At 49.7% G+C, this 16082-nt stretch overlaps 7 protein-coding genes across 7 annotated transcripts; 6 read left to right on the top strand and 1 right to left on the bottom strand.

Annotated features, from left to right (window-relative positions):
* Positions 1–302: 302 nt before the first annotated feature.
* Positions 303–1994, bottom strand: FMAN_05067 (putative extragenic suppressor of the bimD6 mutation; the record flags this gene model as incomplete). Its single annotated transcript, XM_041828149.1, has 2 exons — positions 303–410; positions 468–1994. 2 exons carry the CDS (start codon positions 1992–1994, stop codon positions 303–305), a joined length of 1635 nt encoding a protein of 544 aa, XP_041679041.1.
* Positions 1995–3888: 1894 nt separating this feature from the next.
* FMAN_05068 (putative aspartic proteinase precursor) lies at positions 3889–5666 on the top strand (the record flags this gene model as incomplete). The annotated part of the gene is made up of 3 exons (XM_041828148.1): positions 3889–4567; positions 4614–4737; positions 4787–5666. 3 exons carry the CDS (start codon positions 3889–3891, stop codon positions 5664–5666), a joined length of 1683 nt encoding a protein of 560 aa, XP_041679040.1.
* Positions 5667–6289: 623 nt separating this feature from the next.
* FMAN_05069 (uncharacterized protein) lies at positions 6290–7291 on the top strand (the record flags this gene model as incomplete). The annotated part of the gene is made up of 1 exon (XM_041828147.1): positions 6290–7291. The coding sequence occupies one exon, from the start codon at positions 6290–6292 to the stop codon at positions 7289–7291; it is 1002 nt and encodes a 333-aa protein (XP_041679039.1).
* A 1270-nt stretch (positions 7292–8561) lies between these two features.
* Positions 8562–9593, top strand: FMAN_05070 (uncharacterized protein; the record flags this gene model as incomplete). Its single annotated transcript, XM_041828146.1, has 1 exon — positions 8562–9593. The coding sequence occupies one exon, from the start codon at positions 8562–8564 to the stop codon at positions 9591–9593; it is 1032 nt and encodes a 343-aa protein (XP_041679038.1).
* A 1056-nt stretch (positions 9594–10649) lies between these two features.
* FMAN_16063 (uncharacterized protein) lies at positions 10650–11466 on the top strand (the record flags this gene model as incomplete). The annotated part of the gene is made up of 2 exons (XM_041828145.1): positions 10650–11050; positions 11097–11466. 2 exons carry the CDS (start codon positions 10650–10652, stop codon positions 11464–11466), a joined length of 771 nt encoding a protein of 256 aa, XP_041679037.1.
* Positions 11467–12742: 1276 nt separating this feature from the next.
* Positions 12743–13972, top strand: FMAN_05071 (uncharacterized protein; the record flags this gene model as incomplete). The annotated part of the gene is made up of 3 exons (XM_041828144.1): positions 12743–12946; positions 12995–13703; positions 13758–13972. The coding sequence occupies 3 exons, from the start codon at positions 12743–12745 to the stop codon at positions 13970–13972; spliced, it is 1128 nt and encodes a 375-aa protein (XP_041679036.1).
* Positions 13973–14452: 480 nt separating this feature from the next.
* FMAN_05072 (putative prolidase (Xaa-Pro dipeptidase)) lies at positions 14453–16050 on the top strand (the record flags this gene model as incomplete). Its single annotated transcript, XM_041828143.1, has 5 exons — positions 14453–14625; positions 14678–15317; positions 15361–15732; positions 15779–15885; positions 15951–16050. The coding sequence occupies 5 exons, from the start codon at positions 14453–14455 to the stop codon at positions 16048–16050; spliced, it is 1392 nt and encodes a 463-aa protein (XP_041679035.1).
* Between the last annotated feature and the right edge of the window lie 32 nt (positions 16051–16082).

The raw sequence follows: 16082 nt of genomic DNA, 5'->3' as shown, positions 1-16082 counted from the left end.
TTCAAAACGGACCCACGGAAAGGAGGGAACGTTCAGATCGCCGCGGGAGCCAAAGGAACCGGAGGTTACACAGACCCCAAGGGGGAATGCTAAACCGTCTCGGCGGTGACATCTCCGGGCGACGAATCAATGTCTTCATCATCCGATTGCAGTGCCTGGGGGGAAGGGGATCTGATATAAGCTTTTCGTGTTATTCCTCCTTTGGGCAATGGGGCCTGACCCTGCGTCTCGACGCAACGGTCCCTTGCCCGGAATGGGAGAAGAAAGCGAATAAGGAATCGCCAAGAGTGAGCTGTTCAGGTCTATTTCTTGCGACGGGACGATGTGGCGACGATCTTCTTCTTTAGGTGCTTGGGCATCTTCTCTTTGCGCTTCTCGCGCTTGGCTTCCTTGACGGCTTGTTTATGGGCCTGGAGAGTTATTGGTCAGTGAAGTTCCTCGAGCAGAATGGGTGTTGAGATACAAACCTTCTTCTCATCCTTGTCCTCGAAGCGACGGCCGCGGGGGGGACCCTTTTCGAAGTTGGCCTCGTCGTTTGAGTCGCCCGAGAGAGATGCGCCTTCATCGTCAGAGTCGGATGTAGAACCTTGTTCCTCCTCGCCATCTTCACCATCCTTTTTGGGAGCGATGACCTGGTCTGCCAGTAGATTACTGTAGACAAGGTCGTTACCTTCGCCTTGTGTCACCTTCTGAGCATCCTTCTCAATATCGTAGACTTGTTCTAATGTCTGAGGAATGTACTGGTTTCTGAACACCTCGTTGTCAACCTCGATCTGAGCAGCCTGGTCTTCACTTGTATCAGCGCGAGTCTCGTACAGAGTCTCGATCGCCTTGGCCATTTCTGGCTCCTCTACAGGACCCTCAGGGGTAGTGATGAAGTTGAAGATAGCGCGGTCAGCAAGCGTATCAACGCCCTTTCGCCTAAAGAAGTCACCCACGTTCTTGATATCCATACGCAGGAACTCAAGAGAGCGAGGATGATCAGGCTCCACACTCTGCGACACATCGATGATGTAGAGCTTCTCCTTGTGGTAGAGAATGTTGTACTCGCTCAGATCGGCGTGCACAAGACGGCAGACCTGATAAATTCGGCGCATGATGCCAAGCAGCTGGACATAAAGCTTATACCACTGCTGATCGACATCGTCGCCCGTCAGAGTAGCGTCACGGAGGCGAGGATACGCCCAGCCCTTGCGGTCGCCGAGGAAGCCCATGACGAGAACGTGAAGCTTGAGGCTGATGGGCTCTGGGCAGGGAATACCAGCTGTGTAGATCCTTCGCAAGTTGCGGAATTCCTTCTCCGCCCAAAGCTTAACCATCTTTCTGTTGTTTCCCTTGTCAAAGCCACCCTTGAAACGGTGCTCACCGGTGATGTAACGCTCTCTGTCCTTGAAGCTGAGAATGGCTGTCTTGTAGACCTTGATAGCCCTCTGGGTAGCCTCGCCGGTTTGATCATCGTGGAGGACGGCACCGTAGACGTTGGCTTCTTTACCGGTACTGATAGCACCGTGGACTTCGCTAACGAAGCCACGGTTGATCATCTGGAGTAGAATCATGCGGGTGCGCTGGTCGAGGACTTGTTCGCTGGTGGCGCGGTCGGCCTTGTCCTTGTCCTTCTCGACATCTTGTTTGACAGTGTCAAGACGAAGCTTAGCGGCGTGTTTAGAGAGGGCGGATACTTGATCGTCGACGCTGGCAAAGGTATTCGCAGTAGGTTTCTGCTGGTTCGAGCGAGGAGCAGCGGCGCCGTCGGCATTGCGCTGACGGTTATAAGACTTGGTCAAGTCGCCCGCATCAGCGGACCACTCATTATCATCGAAATCTTCCTCGAAAATATCGTCAAAGTCATTGTCGTCTTCTTGCTCGAGAAGAGCACCGTCGTCTTTTTGGGTCTGGAGTTCGCGGGGTATTTCTTCTGTCTGTTGGTAGCCCTGGTTTGCTGTGTATTGATAGGGAGGCTCGTGAGGAGCAGCTGGTCCTGCCGCGGGATCCATGATGGATAATTTGCAATGGTATTTAGCGAGATTGCAAAATATGTCGGTTATGTTGGCGAAAACAAATTCGATGAAGGCGTTGTGGAATTTTTGTGCAACCTTGTTACCGCGGGGTTCAAAAAAACGTTATCTTATCAGTGCATGTGTCTACCAGGGTTCACTTTAACGTTCTGAGATAATTCTTGGCAGATTTGGGAATTGAAATTGAATTATTTATATAGAAACTTTGCCTGATTTTTCTGAATATTTCCCAAGGCGCATCAATCATTGTTACTCATATTGCTGATCTGGATCGTCTCAATTTCCCTTCTGCCTGATTTTTCTTCTTCTGGGGGACTGTTAGTGGAGATGCCACTGTATTTTGGTGAGTCATGGAGGGGTAATTTTCAGTGGAGGAGTCATGAGATGAGCCATCGATGATGACTTCACACTGAGCCTCCACTGCCTTTGTCATCATTTAATATGCAAAGAGAGAAGCACGATGACTACGAGAGTAAGTGACTACGACCATCGCCACTTCAGTTTTATTATACCCAAAGCAGAAAAGCACAGACATGATTATGACTGTTGAGTGTAAAATTAGAAATCGTGACGACGCATCTGTTTACAGTAATTCAATGAAGAAACTTGTATGAGAGACTTGATTGGACCTCCAACTCTACTGAAAAGTCAAGAGCCTCAAAGCGGAAGGGACCGAGCCTTTTGTGAAGCATTGACCAATGGCTGCCACTTTACTCTCTTCGGAGCATTTCCCCCAGAGTCGCAAGTTTCAAACCTCAACACCACCGCTAACATCACCAGATCGAGTCAGTGCATTCCCGCTCTCCGACAGCTCAAGCCACGACCATCTCTAGTGGGCACTAGGATGAGGTAATTTACGAAACCACGGAACCGACACCTTGGGATACGGCCCGGATGAGAGATTATTGTCCAAGACTCGTCGGTCCATGATCTGGGAAGAAGATGGACCACAAGATGTTGCTGTCATCCTATGACCCTAGGCGCCATTTACGACAGATGTACGAAGATGCCTGAACAGAACTGGACATCTTAACTAAATCAAATGGACCAAGACAGAAACAACGACATTGTTGTAGATCTAATGATCTATCAAGAGTTCTTTCATCATAACCGCCCCAGCTTGTTCACCAGGTCCGTCGATCATCGCACCAAAATAAAGTCAAAGCAATCGTTTTTGTCAGTCTCAAGCCGATACTCTTGGCCGATACACACGCATACATGAGACCCTGACTAGGGGAGGGAAGAAAACTCAAGACGTTGAGCCTAAATGATGAAAATACTTAGGTAAATCTAGCCTAAACTTGGGGGACTCTTTACCAAGTTTATTTTGACACCCTATCATAAGGTCCAGTGTTTTCTTGCCCCCTGAGGCCTGACAATTGTCATTGCGGCGCACGCCTTCAACGTCAAGATGGGGACCCTTTACGACAAACGCGGACAAATCAGACGCAGGTACCAGGAACCAAGAACGGACATGTTGGGCAATGTCTCGGTCATGGCTGCTCTGCCATGCTCGTGGCATTCATTCTAGGGTCTAAAATGTCTAGTCCCAAGGCCCCGGAATGCAGATGCCAGGCCACACCATACTCGATCCAGGTGCATTCCACCCAAAACCATCCGCTTCACGGGCCACATTCCACATTAAGCTCTCCAGCATGGCTTCACTTAGCTCCAGGCTTGCCCAGAATGCCATGCTATGGATCTCGAAGTGCCTGGATAATAGCCTTTGCCCTCGATCCGGAACACTCAGCCCGCCTCTTACAATGCATGGTTGCTACTCCCATTGTCTTGAAATATGAGGTCCGGCCCCCCGTTCTCCTGATACATCTTCATCTCACGATCACAACTATTTCTCCCCTACCCATCATTCACGATGAAATTCAGCACGGTTTCCTTTCTCCTCCTCGCCGGCTGTAGTACGGGTATTCCTCATGAAATCCGTGGTGATGTCTACGAGGTGAAGAATCCATTCTCACCCAACGCCGTTGATCCAGAGGTTGAAGGAGTAAAGGGTCTGCAAAAAAGGGCAATAGACCCCAAGGGAGACCAAGCCCTCGCGGCACGTGGCGACGTGTACGAGGTTAAGAATCCCTTCTCACCTAATGCTGTCGACCCTGAGGTTGAAGGTGTGAAGGGTTTACAGGACCGGGACATAAAACCCAGGGATGTATCCGACAACGACGCTTTAAAGGCACGTGGAGATATCTATGAGGTCAAGAATCCTTTTTCACCCAACGCTGTTGATCCGGAGGTTGAAGGAGTTAAAGGCCTGCAAAAGCGGGACATTGATCCTGAGGAACAAGAAGAGGAGGAACTTGGCAAGACATTGCGAGGTCGAGCTATCGATCATGAGAATGACCCCGACTCGGCTCATCTCAAGCCTAGGGCTGGCGGAGAGAAGGTCAAGATGGACCAACTCACCAACACGCGTTACAAGAAGCCTCATGCCGAGATTGCCCTCATCGCGGCATACAACAAATACCATAAGCCTTTACCCCCGAAGCTTAAGAAGATTGCTCAACATGAGGCTGCGCTCATCAACAATAAGCTTGGTAAGTCTTGTCACTCGGACTAATGAACACGACTAACACTTGTCAGGAATGAAGGGTACTGCTTCAGCAACACCACCTCAGTACTACGATTCACAGTATGTAGTTCCTGTCAAGATTGGTACTCCAGCTCAACAAACATACCTAAACTTTGATACTGGCTCATCTGATCTGTAAGTTGCCTGTCTTTTGTCAAGAAAGGAGCATTGCTAATTGCCGCAGCTGGGTGTTTTCTACAGACACATATCAACCTGACCAAGCTGGTCATATTCTCTACAAGCCAGACAAGTCGTCAACTTCCAAGAGACTAAACGGTCAGACTTGGAGTATTAAATATGGCGATGGCACTGGTGCCAGTGGTATTGTCTATACCGACAAGGTCCAGGTTGGAAAGACGTATGTCAACAAGCAGGCCGTTGAGTCTGCTACTGAAGTCTCGGATGGCATCGCTGCAGACAAGTTCTCACACGGTATCATGGGTCTGGCCATGTCAAGCCTGAACACTGTCCGGCCTACAGCTCAAAAAACCTACTTCCAGAACGTGCAGGACAATCTAGCAGTTCCAGTCTTTACGGCCAATCTGCAGAAGGGCAAGGCTGGAAACTACAACTTTGGCTACATCGACCAGAGCGAGTACTACGGAAGTATTCAGTTCGCCAAGGTCAAGAAGGACAGTCCTTGGTGGCAGCTCAACATTGAGGGTTTCCGTGTTGCTCAGGGCGCACCATGGCACAAATACAACTACTCGGCCATCGTCGATACCGGCACCACACTCCTTCTTCTGCCCAGCTACCTTGTCAACTTCTACTACAAAAAGGTCAAGGGCGCTTACGTCGACCAAGACTACGGTGTCTGGGTGTTCCCCTGCTCAGCGAAGCTCCCCAGCTTCTACTTTGGCTTCGGCAGCTACCGGGGCAAAGTCCCCGGAAACTACATCAACTACGGCCGTCTCACCACCACCGTCTGCTATGGTGGCATTCAGAGCTCCGACGGTATTGGCTTCGCCATTCTGGGCGACATCCTCCTCAAGGCGCAGTTCGTCGTCTTCGACCTCAAGGGTCAGCGTGTTGGATTCGCCAACAAACTCACAGTCAGTTCATAAGGCCATTTCATCGAAACACTGTTTTTTCGTGACCCTCATTCACTACATACAACAGCCTTAGCTAGACTACTATATTTTTCCCAGAGTCGAGAAATCATCATTGCTTTTTGGATTGCTGCATTGGGAAGCGTGGGCGTTCTTGTTGGGGTAAATCGGTGCCTGCATTTACTACCGTATAGCTCAGAGTTTAATAAAAAGCCAACCAGGCCTTTTTCGTATGTATTTGCATTTCAAAAATGAAATAAACTCCGTCGACATTCCGCATTTGTCATGTTTGCCCCTGGCTCGGAAAACATGGCTTGTCGATGGAATTCGATTATTCAGCTGCCGGATATTGAGTGAGCAATGTGGATCGTGGACCAACAAGGATCTTGGCAGTTATTGATGATGGGACCCTATTGTTCTTACAAATACAATAAGAAAATCGGAATAACCTCATGTTGTCGGAGTTTAACATGGAGATAGAGGAATTGCTTACACCCCAACGCCAAGGCTATTCGTTCACCCCGCGTTGAGGCTCCGCCAAGATGCAGATCCAGCCTCATTCTCGTCCTATTCGCGACGTAATCATCATGCAGCGCAGAATTAAACTATAGCCTAAAATACTACTGCTTCTTCTAAATATGACGCCCGAAACGCCCCTCGAACTCTCCATCGAGAACTTGCAAGCCCTCAATCGTCTCAACGATCCATCCATACCAGTACCTATGACGCCCCAAAACATCCTCATCCTCGGCGCCGGGGAACTAGGCCTCTCTATCCTGGAAGCCCTCACTGCACACCCCAAGCGTCAACGCTATTCCGTTCTTCTGCGCCAAGCAACCCTTGACTCTGCTGCCCCTGAGAAGAAGAAACTAGTACAGCACATTCGTGCCCTCAACGCAGGATTTGAAGCAGCTGATGTCGTCAACGCAAGCGTTGAAGAGCTAGCGTCCATCTTTGAGAAATACGACGTTGTTGTTTCGTGTAATGGCATGGGCTTACCGTCTGGAACGCAGCTCAAGCTTTCAGACGCTGTGCTCAAAGCGGGCGTTAAGAGATACTTTCCATGGCAGTTTGGGATGGACTATGATATTATCGGGGAGGGAAGTTCACAGGACTTGTTCGATGAGCAGTTACAAGTTCGGAAGAAATTGAGAGCCCAGAAGGACGTTGATTGGACGATTGTGTCGACTGGGCTGTTCATGAGCTTTCTGTTCCTCCCAGACTTTGGGGTCGTTGATCTCGGGAATAAGATCGTCAGAGCGCTCGGAAGCTGGGACAACAGAATCACACTCACAACACCAACTGACATCGGGCGCGTCACAGCAGATATAGTCCTCGATCCACGGGGTATATCGCACCAGGTTGTGTACACAGCGGGAGATACTATATCCTACGGCGAACTGGCAGATCTACTAGATGAGCATTTTGCTACAAAGTTCAAGCGGGAGGTGTGGGATCTGGAGGAGTTGAAGAGGCAGATGGAGAGGGAGCCGAGTACGATGGTCAAGTATAGGGATACGTTTGCGCAGGGCCGTGGGGTTGCGTGGGATAAGAGTGGGAGTGTTAATGAGGAGAGGGGCATCGAGATGGTTGATGTGAGGAAGTATCTTGAGGGAATGGATGTTAAGTCAGATGAGTGAGTGATGGTTGCTCTGGGTTGGGTTGGTGAGTGTTACCCTACGGTTATGTGAGTGTCTGCTTTGGGCGTTGCACATTCACCTTGTGTGCCTTGATCAAGGGTAATAGCGGTTAGAGAAAATGCAATATTGGACTAGAGCTGAAATGCAGTCAATCACAAGATTTGAGAGCAATGTCGACATACAGTGAGTTACAGTGTAATTGAACGTTGTGCCAGTACAGCCTCCGGCTCGTCCATCCAGCCGCCGTAACATCCGGGTGTTATCGGGATATCCTCATTGGGAGGATGTCTTATCACCCCATAAACAAGCTCCTCCAACAGAAACCGTCTTATCTTGCACCGTGATCCTATCTCATCGTTATCGGTGGTTACCCAGTTTTTACGGCAGCAACAAGACTGAAAACAGCTCCACGGCGATCAAACACTTTCGTCGTCACCCGCATTGAGCCCCTACCCAGTTAGCCCAGTAACATCAGACTGTGATTCCCTGTCTTGATCCATGCAGTTTTGGTCATCGGGCACAACTCATTCAAGAAAAGAACCTTGGTAGAATACACTTCCTTCTAGGCAGCTCTAGGTATCAATGCACTATAACCACAGCGACTCTATACCTCCAAGATGACGACACCCTCTTCGTTCTGCTTATCGTCATGAGTCCTACATCCACCAGCCAATCGGGACCGCATCACACGGACGTTGCCTGTCAATCAAACCCATCATGCGCCTCACCACGCGCTGTGCCTCGTCGATAAGGCTTCCCCAACAATGGAAAACCCCCCAAGGCCTTGTCTTATTCGCTGCGCCACCTCGGTTATCTTGGCCTGGCCTTGTAAGACGTGCCCGGATCAAGCAAGCAATGCAATATGAGTCACGTCACACAACTAGGACTAGGACTAGGCCGAGGCAGCACTGTACTTGTTGTTGCTCATAGTAACAAAGATGAGACAAAGGCCCGTAGTCGTAATGTAATACAGTGTAAGAGCCTAGTCTAGGTTGGTAGTACGCCATCCGCAGTCCATATGACTCCTCCGGCGGCCAATCACGACGATATCGCCCCGGATGAGATGATATCGTATTAATACACCCTCCAGCCTTCGACTCTTCCAGATACCTCTTTCATATTCCCTAATCTCGCGCCCTTTAGCGTTCAAGCACGCAACTTTGCGCCTTTCTTGACAACATAACATCTTTACTCACAACATAGTATCCTTCACTTGTACAAACCCTTGTTCATCTAACCTACTTATAATACGCCCCCCAGAACATCCATCATGGACGTCCTACTCAACAGCACTGGGGATCTTCCAGCTGCAAAGCACTTTCCTATCAATCCTCCCAGCACAATAAAGACACGCGCTCACACAAGTCGAAACCACTTCGTCCGCGCCACAGCAAAGCGCCAGTCCCAACACAAAGGCGCCAACCTGTGCCGCGAGACCGGGTTTCCCTGCACGACTTCAAGTTTCGGAGAGACGCACTGTCTGCGCTGTGGACAACAGGATAGCACAAACACAAACGGAGGCGCGCGCCGTCCCCAGCTCGAAAAGATTCTACATTACGAGATCTCGACGGGGAATTTGCAGCGCGCGAATCCACGATGGACACACGTCCATCGGAACCGCATCGCCCGGAAACATGACCACTCCAGTCTTGGTGGTTCTTCCGATGAGGTCGAGGGGAGAGATCTTGCTAACAGCAGGATCTCTCTGCCTGTCGACCGCTTTCGACTCGTGAGGAGGCCTACGCTTGAGAGGGAGGAGGCATTCCGTGATGCTTCGACTGCGAGGGGGAATGTGTACCTTGGACGAAAGATGCCCATGACGGAGGATGATGAAATCGCTGAGCTGTATCGCATGGGCCTGCTGTACGACGACGAGCAGGTTAGGGGCGAGGGCTTCAGCCTTGACAGTATCAAGCACGAGGAGCCTACCTACTCCATCCGCCCAGCCAAGCAGTCCCGCAAGAAGCGCGCTCAGAGCTTCAGCTTCAACCAGCCGCTGCATCTTGATCTCTCCTTCACAGACCTCGGCGGCTCCCAAGCCATCGCCCAGATCCTCTCCTCCGACGACACAGCCCCCTCTGCCACGCCATCACGCACATTCGCTCCCCTGCGCGTGATATACGAACTCGACGGTTCAAACCCCTCCTTCGACGTGGATACCTCTCAACCTCCCGACTTGATCTCAGATTATGACTGTGTTTCAGACAGTGAACTCGATGATTTACCCTCTCAGCGGGAATTTCTAGATAGTGCAGCTACGCCTGGTTCGGAGACGTGGGTGGTGCTAGGTGACGACTCGTAGCAGGTCCGAACTCGGAATACGCAAACTGCAGATTTGTGGTTCTGAGCAATGTATAGCGATGGGAGAGCCTCATCGTCGGACTGGTCCTCATTATACTTAGCGCTGCTTGGGATGTCTCTGGACTGGGGTGAGGCGCTGGTGCTCGCAGAAATGCTTGAGCATCGCGATGGAGTTACTTACGGGTAGCGACCTGCTTGCATAGTCGAAGCGAGTGTTTTTGTTTTGGATTGGTCCTACGGGACTTGGATATTGTTATTTATATAGCGCAATTGATGGTTCAGACTTGATCTGGACTTGTACTATACCCTCAAACTTTTGATCGATACATGCGTTTTCTGTGATGATCGATGATGCGATGTCGTGAGATGATATGGCAGCCTACCATGATTGTGACTGAGAAGTTGTTCGCTGTGTGCGATCTCTGCTACCTGTATTCCTTCTTCGTTCTTGAGCATGACATCAAGCCTATCTTGTAGTATAGTAGAACCACTGTAGACAAAAAATGTGGTTATGATTGCGATTGCGACTATTTTTATTGTAGTTGTTCGTTCAGTGCATGCCGCTCATCCGTATACACGGCTAGTCGGCTCATACGTACAAGTCCATTACCAACATCACCGACATCAATAACAATGGCCCCCCAAAAGTCCCTCATCCAGTTGAATTTACCATCAATAAGTCCTTAAAAATAGAATGCTTCGAAGAGATTGATGGCAAGTATCTTGTCGTACCTACGCATGCCTGAGCTGACGTTGACACTAACTCTTCGCCCTCACACTCTTGGGTGTCATCCATTGGCGACACAACCGATGACGTTGAGCCACGAAGAATGATCTTTAATGACAATAGCCTTAGTACAGATGGAGATTTCGTGCATCAAGTCAGCGGCACCTTTCTCATCCAACCTCTAGATGGTTCCGCCCCATCATCAAAGTCTCCGACCGGAGATATTCAAGATCTCTCCGCCGGTTGTATATAAGCCAAAGAGCAACCATATCGTATCCTATAGCAAACACAACTTACTTCTGAACCTCTCTCACTTCTCATATAACCACAATGTCTTCCAAGCTCTACGATGTCCTCATCATCGGCGGCGGCCCAGGTGGTCTTGCTATGGCATCCGCCCTGGCTCGCCAAGTCTACACAGCGCTCATCCTCGACTCAGGCGTGTATCGCAACGCACCTACAAAACACATGCATAACGTCCTCGGCTTCGATCACGTTGAGCCCTCTGTTTTCCGGAACAAAGCTCGTGAAGATCTTGAGAAGCGGTACGAAAGCATTGAGTTCAAGTCCACAACCATCACAACCGTGCGTAAAACAGACACTGGTGTGTTTGAAGCAGTTGATCAAGATGGCAATGTCTATCAGGGAAAGAAACTCGGCTTAGGCACTGGGGTGAGGGATCTTGTGGAGGAGCAGCCCAAGGGTTATGCTGAGTGCTGGGGAAAGGGAATGTAAGTACACTCTTTCAGGGTGAAGCGTACCTTGCTAATTTTGAAGTTTTCACTGCCTTTACTGCCATGGCTTTGAGGAGCGAGGAGCAGAGAGTGTAGGCGTCTTTGCAGGCGGCATGGTCTCCAGCGCCGACATGCTTGCTCACGTAACTCCAATGGCCAAGCGCCTCTCCCAGTCCGTAATAATCTACACCAACGGCGATACCTCTCTCCCTTCAACCATAAAGACAAAAGTGCACAGCAGTAAAGTGCACTACGACACCCGAAAAATCACATCCTTCGCTCTCATTAAGAGTGATCCTGCTGTTAAAATCACCTTTGACGACGGCTCCTCCAAGACCGAAGGCTTCGTAGTCATCCTAATGTTGCACAAGCAGCACCGTTTGCGGAACAGATGGGACTGGAGAAGACGGTAACGGGTGAGATTAAGGTTAGTGTGCCGATGAACGAGACTAGTGTGAAAGGCTGTTTTGCATTTGGCGATGCTGCGACGGTCATGAGGAGTGTTTTGCAGGCGATGCATATGGGCGGTTTTGCAGCTGTTGGGATGGCGATGCAATTGCAGCATGAGTTGGATGAGAAGGATGAGCTGTGAGATGTAAGATGTATTTCAAATAGATCCATGCTTGTTATTTGTCAATCTGCTTATGCGCTAATGCAGCTGGCCCGCCCTATTGCTATTGGTCACTTGTCGTCTTTTTGTCATATTCCGTTTGGGCTATTGTACGAGACAATACTCAAGACATACATGTTCTCGACTCAGACCCTGCCCCGTCATAGAGCAATTAAAAAAAAGACGCCTGAACCCGTTTTATCATGCTCTTCTATTCGCCGCTAGAACAAAAAGCCCCCGTACCGGTCGGTGTGTCTGTCTCAGTTGAGACTTCTGACTATCACAATGCAAGGGATGGAGCCGTTCGGCATGACTTCACCTCTCCGCTACATTGGCCACCAAGATCTGCTAGTCTTGGTAAGCTATTCGTCATTTCTGCAAGCGGACATAAGTTGAAAAGAAGTCTGAGGGTCAATTGAGTTTGTTGCAAGGTTTACCATCAACAAATGGTCCCCGATGACATGACACTGCATCTATCACGTCAAGAGGCTCTGCAAGGGGGGGATGGATTACTCACTTACACCGAGTATTACGAACTTGGACCGATTGGCCGTGGTTGAACACATGTGCTTTTGCCAAGATGGATACAGCGGATAGTTCGTTTCTACCGAGTGAAGATCTCAATAGACGACCCGTTACATAGCGTCCGTGGGTATAGAATTAAAATTCTCCGCTAGTGCATCGAGTGAGTGCCGAGCTGCTCCGTACTGTAGCATAATAAACATTCTGCTATTCCTCTGTGCCGAACCTAAACTCTCAATGTAAGTGGAAGTTTGTTCAGGAGGCATTAGGTTGCATTCACCGATCATGGTCGGACCTCTTCTCGCATGTGGAGTAAGATCGAAGATGATATCTACAAGGATGTAATGTAAATGTATATGCAAGAAGAAACACAAATTAGTATATGCAGCTAAGCTCTGCAGGACCGGTCAGCGGATGAAGGAGAAATTTGTAATTAAGACATGCATATCCTCTTCATATAAAGATCATCACTTCCGAGGCTTTAGATTATCTCTCTATCTTTACTTAAGGTGCCTAGTCTCACACCAAAACAGTTGCCTTCTTAGACAGTCGTCATCATGATCAAGTCTTTGGCCCTCTTCACCCTCATCGCCGCTGCCTCGGCGCGAAAGTGCACAAACATCACAGTCCCTGTGTCACTCACTTCTCAAAATGCTGTTTTCACCATTGAGGCGCCGTTGACGGGCATTGACGTTACGAGCCTTGCCATCAATCTCGCACGTCAGGGTGCGCCTTCATATCCTGAACAGGTGCAGAAGGGTGTAAGTAACACACTCACTCGATAGTTCGATACAAGCTTACGGGGTTAGTTTACTACTGTCTCGGGTGACTATGAACTCGCCGCTACATACTGCGAACCCGATGCCGGTCCTGGAGAGGAACTTCAGATCATGACGCACGGCATTGGCTTTGATAGAAGTTACTGGGACTTTCCTTACAACAACTACAACTACAGCTATGTTGCGCGCGCAGTCGATGAGCATGGCTACTCGACTCTTACCTGGGACCGTCTTGGAGTTGGTGCTTCTTCTAAGGGTGATCCATTGAACGAGATTCAAGTCTTTCTCGAGATTGCAGCTCTCAAGGCCCTCACTACCAAAGCCCGCGAAGGATCTCTTGGAGTAGGATGCAAGTATTCCAAGGTCGTTCACTTGGGACACTCGTTTGGCTCAGTTATTACATATGCGCTTGCGAATGAGAGCCCTGAACTCACTGATGCTATTGTCTTGACGGGCTTTTCGCAAGCTACTGCTTATCTGTCGCTATTCGGAGTTGGAAGCAACTTTGTTCCTATTACTGCCACACCTCTCGCCGATAAATATCCCGCTGGCTACATGGCTGTGTCGTCTACAGTAGGCATTCAGATCAACTTCTTTGCAGAGGGTGATTTCGACCCCAAGATGCTGGAAGTGGCATATGAGAAGGGCCAGCCTGTTTCACCTGGCGAAGTTCTTACTTTGGGAGCACCAGCGGGAAAGAATAACACATACACTGGCCCTGTCCAGATCGTGACTGGCTGTAAGTTGAGACCCCTCCCTGTATAAATGGAATAACAGATGCTAATAGTAGCAGCACGCGACGTTCCTTTTTGCGGTGACAACTGCTACTCTACTATCAGCGTAGACGAGAAGCTGCCCTCGTTACTCGACATCTCGAGGAAGTTCTTTACACAGGCCTCGCGATTCAACACAACTGTTGTGCCAGGTGCAGGTCACGGATTGAACTTTGGGTACTCGCACCCTGTCACTTACGATGCTATTCTTGAGTTTCTTTCAGAGTTGGCTTGATGCCGCTTCACCTTCTTTCGCGTATTATTCTTTCAATATCTATATTGTACATAGTCTACCTTGCACCTAATACATTTCGTTATATTTCAAACGGACAATTAATTCATCCGTCAAATTCCCATCTCAAATCTCCATAAGCTCATTATCCAGTTTTGTTTTACCTGCAGAAGCCGTTGTCAGCCGTGACCCCACACTGGAGACCCCGTAACGGGCAGGCGATTAGTGAATGCAGCCACTGGAGCTACCTAATTTGTGAACTGCACTTCCGTCATGACCAAGAATCCGAGGTCCATAGCGGGGTTGTTCAAATCTCCCCTCCATCTTTGTTCTTGTTCTATTCAAGCAACAACGCGAACCCTTTCTACAAGGACTTCAAGGTCAGCTAGACGAAGCCTGTACACGGAAGTGCGACGTCTGAATACGATATCATCCACGCGACCGCGTTTCGTATTGCAAATACCCCACGCTAGAACTATCACCATGGTCGCTGAAGACTACGAGGCTGTCCTCAAGGGCAAATACCCAGGCAAAGACCATGCCAAACGAGTCGTGGACCTCATCCGAAAGGATGTACCAGATGCCAATGGCATTCTATACCTTGAGAGTCAAGTCACTCGAATGATGGAAGATAGCGACGAGCCCGAGCCCTTCCGGTGCGTATCCTGCCTTATCTACAAAGCATCATCTAATCTTTTGATCATCCAGTCAGCGCCGATACTTCTACTACCTCACCGGGTGCAACCTCCCCGACTGCGCTTTCGTCTACGACATCCAATCCGCGAAATCCACACTCTTCATCCCTCCCATCAACCCTGACGATGTCATCTGGTCCGGTCTCCCCGTCAGCATCGATGAGGCCCTCGCGCAATACGACGTCGACGAAGTCAAGCTCACCACCGAACTCAACGCTACCCTCGCACACCTCGGATCCGAGAATCCCAAGTCCTCAGCCTTTGCCATCGCGAACCAAGTCTCCGACCACGTTTCCTTCATCGGCTTCGACAACAAGAACTTCAATGTGTTGAAGACCGCTATCGAGACCTCGCGAGTGGTCAAGGACGAGTTCGAGATCGCTATGATTCGAAAGGCGAACTATATCTCTGGCATTGGACATCGCGCTGCGTTTGCGAGGGCCAAGACTGCCAAGAATGAGCAGGAGTTTGAGGCGGCGTTCAAGGAGAGATGCTATTCTTATGGTATTAAGAAGATGTCGTATGACCCTATTGCTGCTGCTGGAAGAGCTGCTGCTACGCTGCACTACGTCCCAAACAATGCGCCTCTGGAAGGCAAGCTCAACCTGTTGCTGGATGCTGGCGGCGAGTGGAACAACTACGCTGCTGATATTGTGAGTACATAAGATCCTGGGTCGGATTGGGCTGACCGTTTAGACACGAACATTCCCTCTCTCGGGCAAGTTCACCAAGGAGTCTCGTCACATCTACGAGACGGTCCTCAAGATGCAAAAGGAGTGTATTTCAGTCCTCAAGGAGGGTGTTGTCTGGGACGATGTTCACCTGCTTGCCCACAAGATCGCCATCGACGGCCTCCTCGAAGCTGGCATTCTCAAGGGTGACAAGGATGAGATCCTCAAGGCTCGCACGAGCGCTGCTTTCCTCCCTCACGGTCTGGGTCACTATCTTGGCATGGACACCCACGATACCGGCGGCAACCCCAACTTTGGCGACAAGGATAAGCTGTTCCGCTACCTACGTGTGCGGGGCACTCTTCCCAGCGGCAGTGTTGTCACTGTCGAGCCTGGTGTAAGTGACATTCACAGCATATTTCACAGGGTGCTGACATTTCTAGATTTACTTCTGCAAGTTTATTATTGATCCTTACCTCGAGGACCCCGTGCACAGCAAATTCATCGACAAGGACGTTCTGGACAAGTACTGGGATGTCGGTGGAGTTCGGTAAGTTGTGGCTCTGGTGGCCACCGTCGCGCTATCGAAGCAATTTGCTAACCGGTATTTGATAGCATCGAGGATAACATCCTCATCACCAAGACTGGCTCTGAGAACCTGACTGATGTGCCAAGGGAAGCTGCTGAGATGGAGGCCCTTGTTTCTAGAAGTTAGAGTGAAGCGAGCCCCAACACAATAATAAGCTT

The sequence above is a fragment of the Fusarium mangiferae genome (genome assembly GCF_900044065.1).
Source record: "Fusarium mangiferae strain MRC7560 genome assembly, contig: FMAN_scaffold003, whole genome shotgun sequence".
NCBI lineage: Eukaryota > Fungi > Ascomycota > Sordariomycetes > Hypocreales > Nectriaceae > Fusarium > Fusarium mangiferae.
The sequence above is the reverse complement of the archived record's forward strand: the minus strand, read 5'-3'. Positions and strand labels throughout refer to the sequence as shown.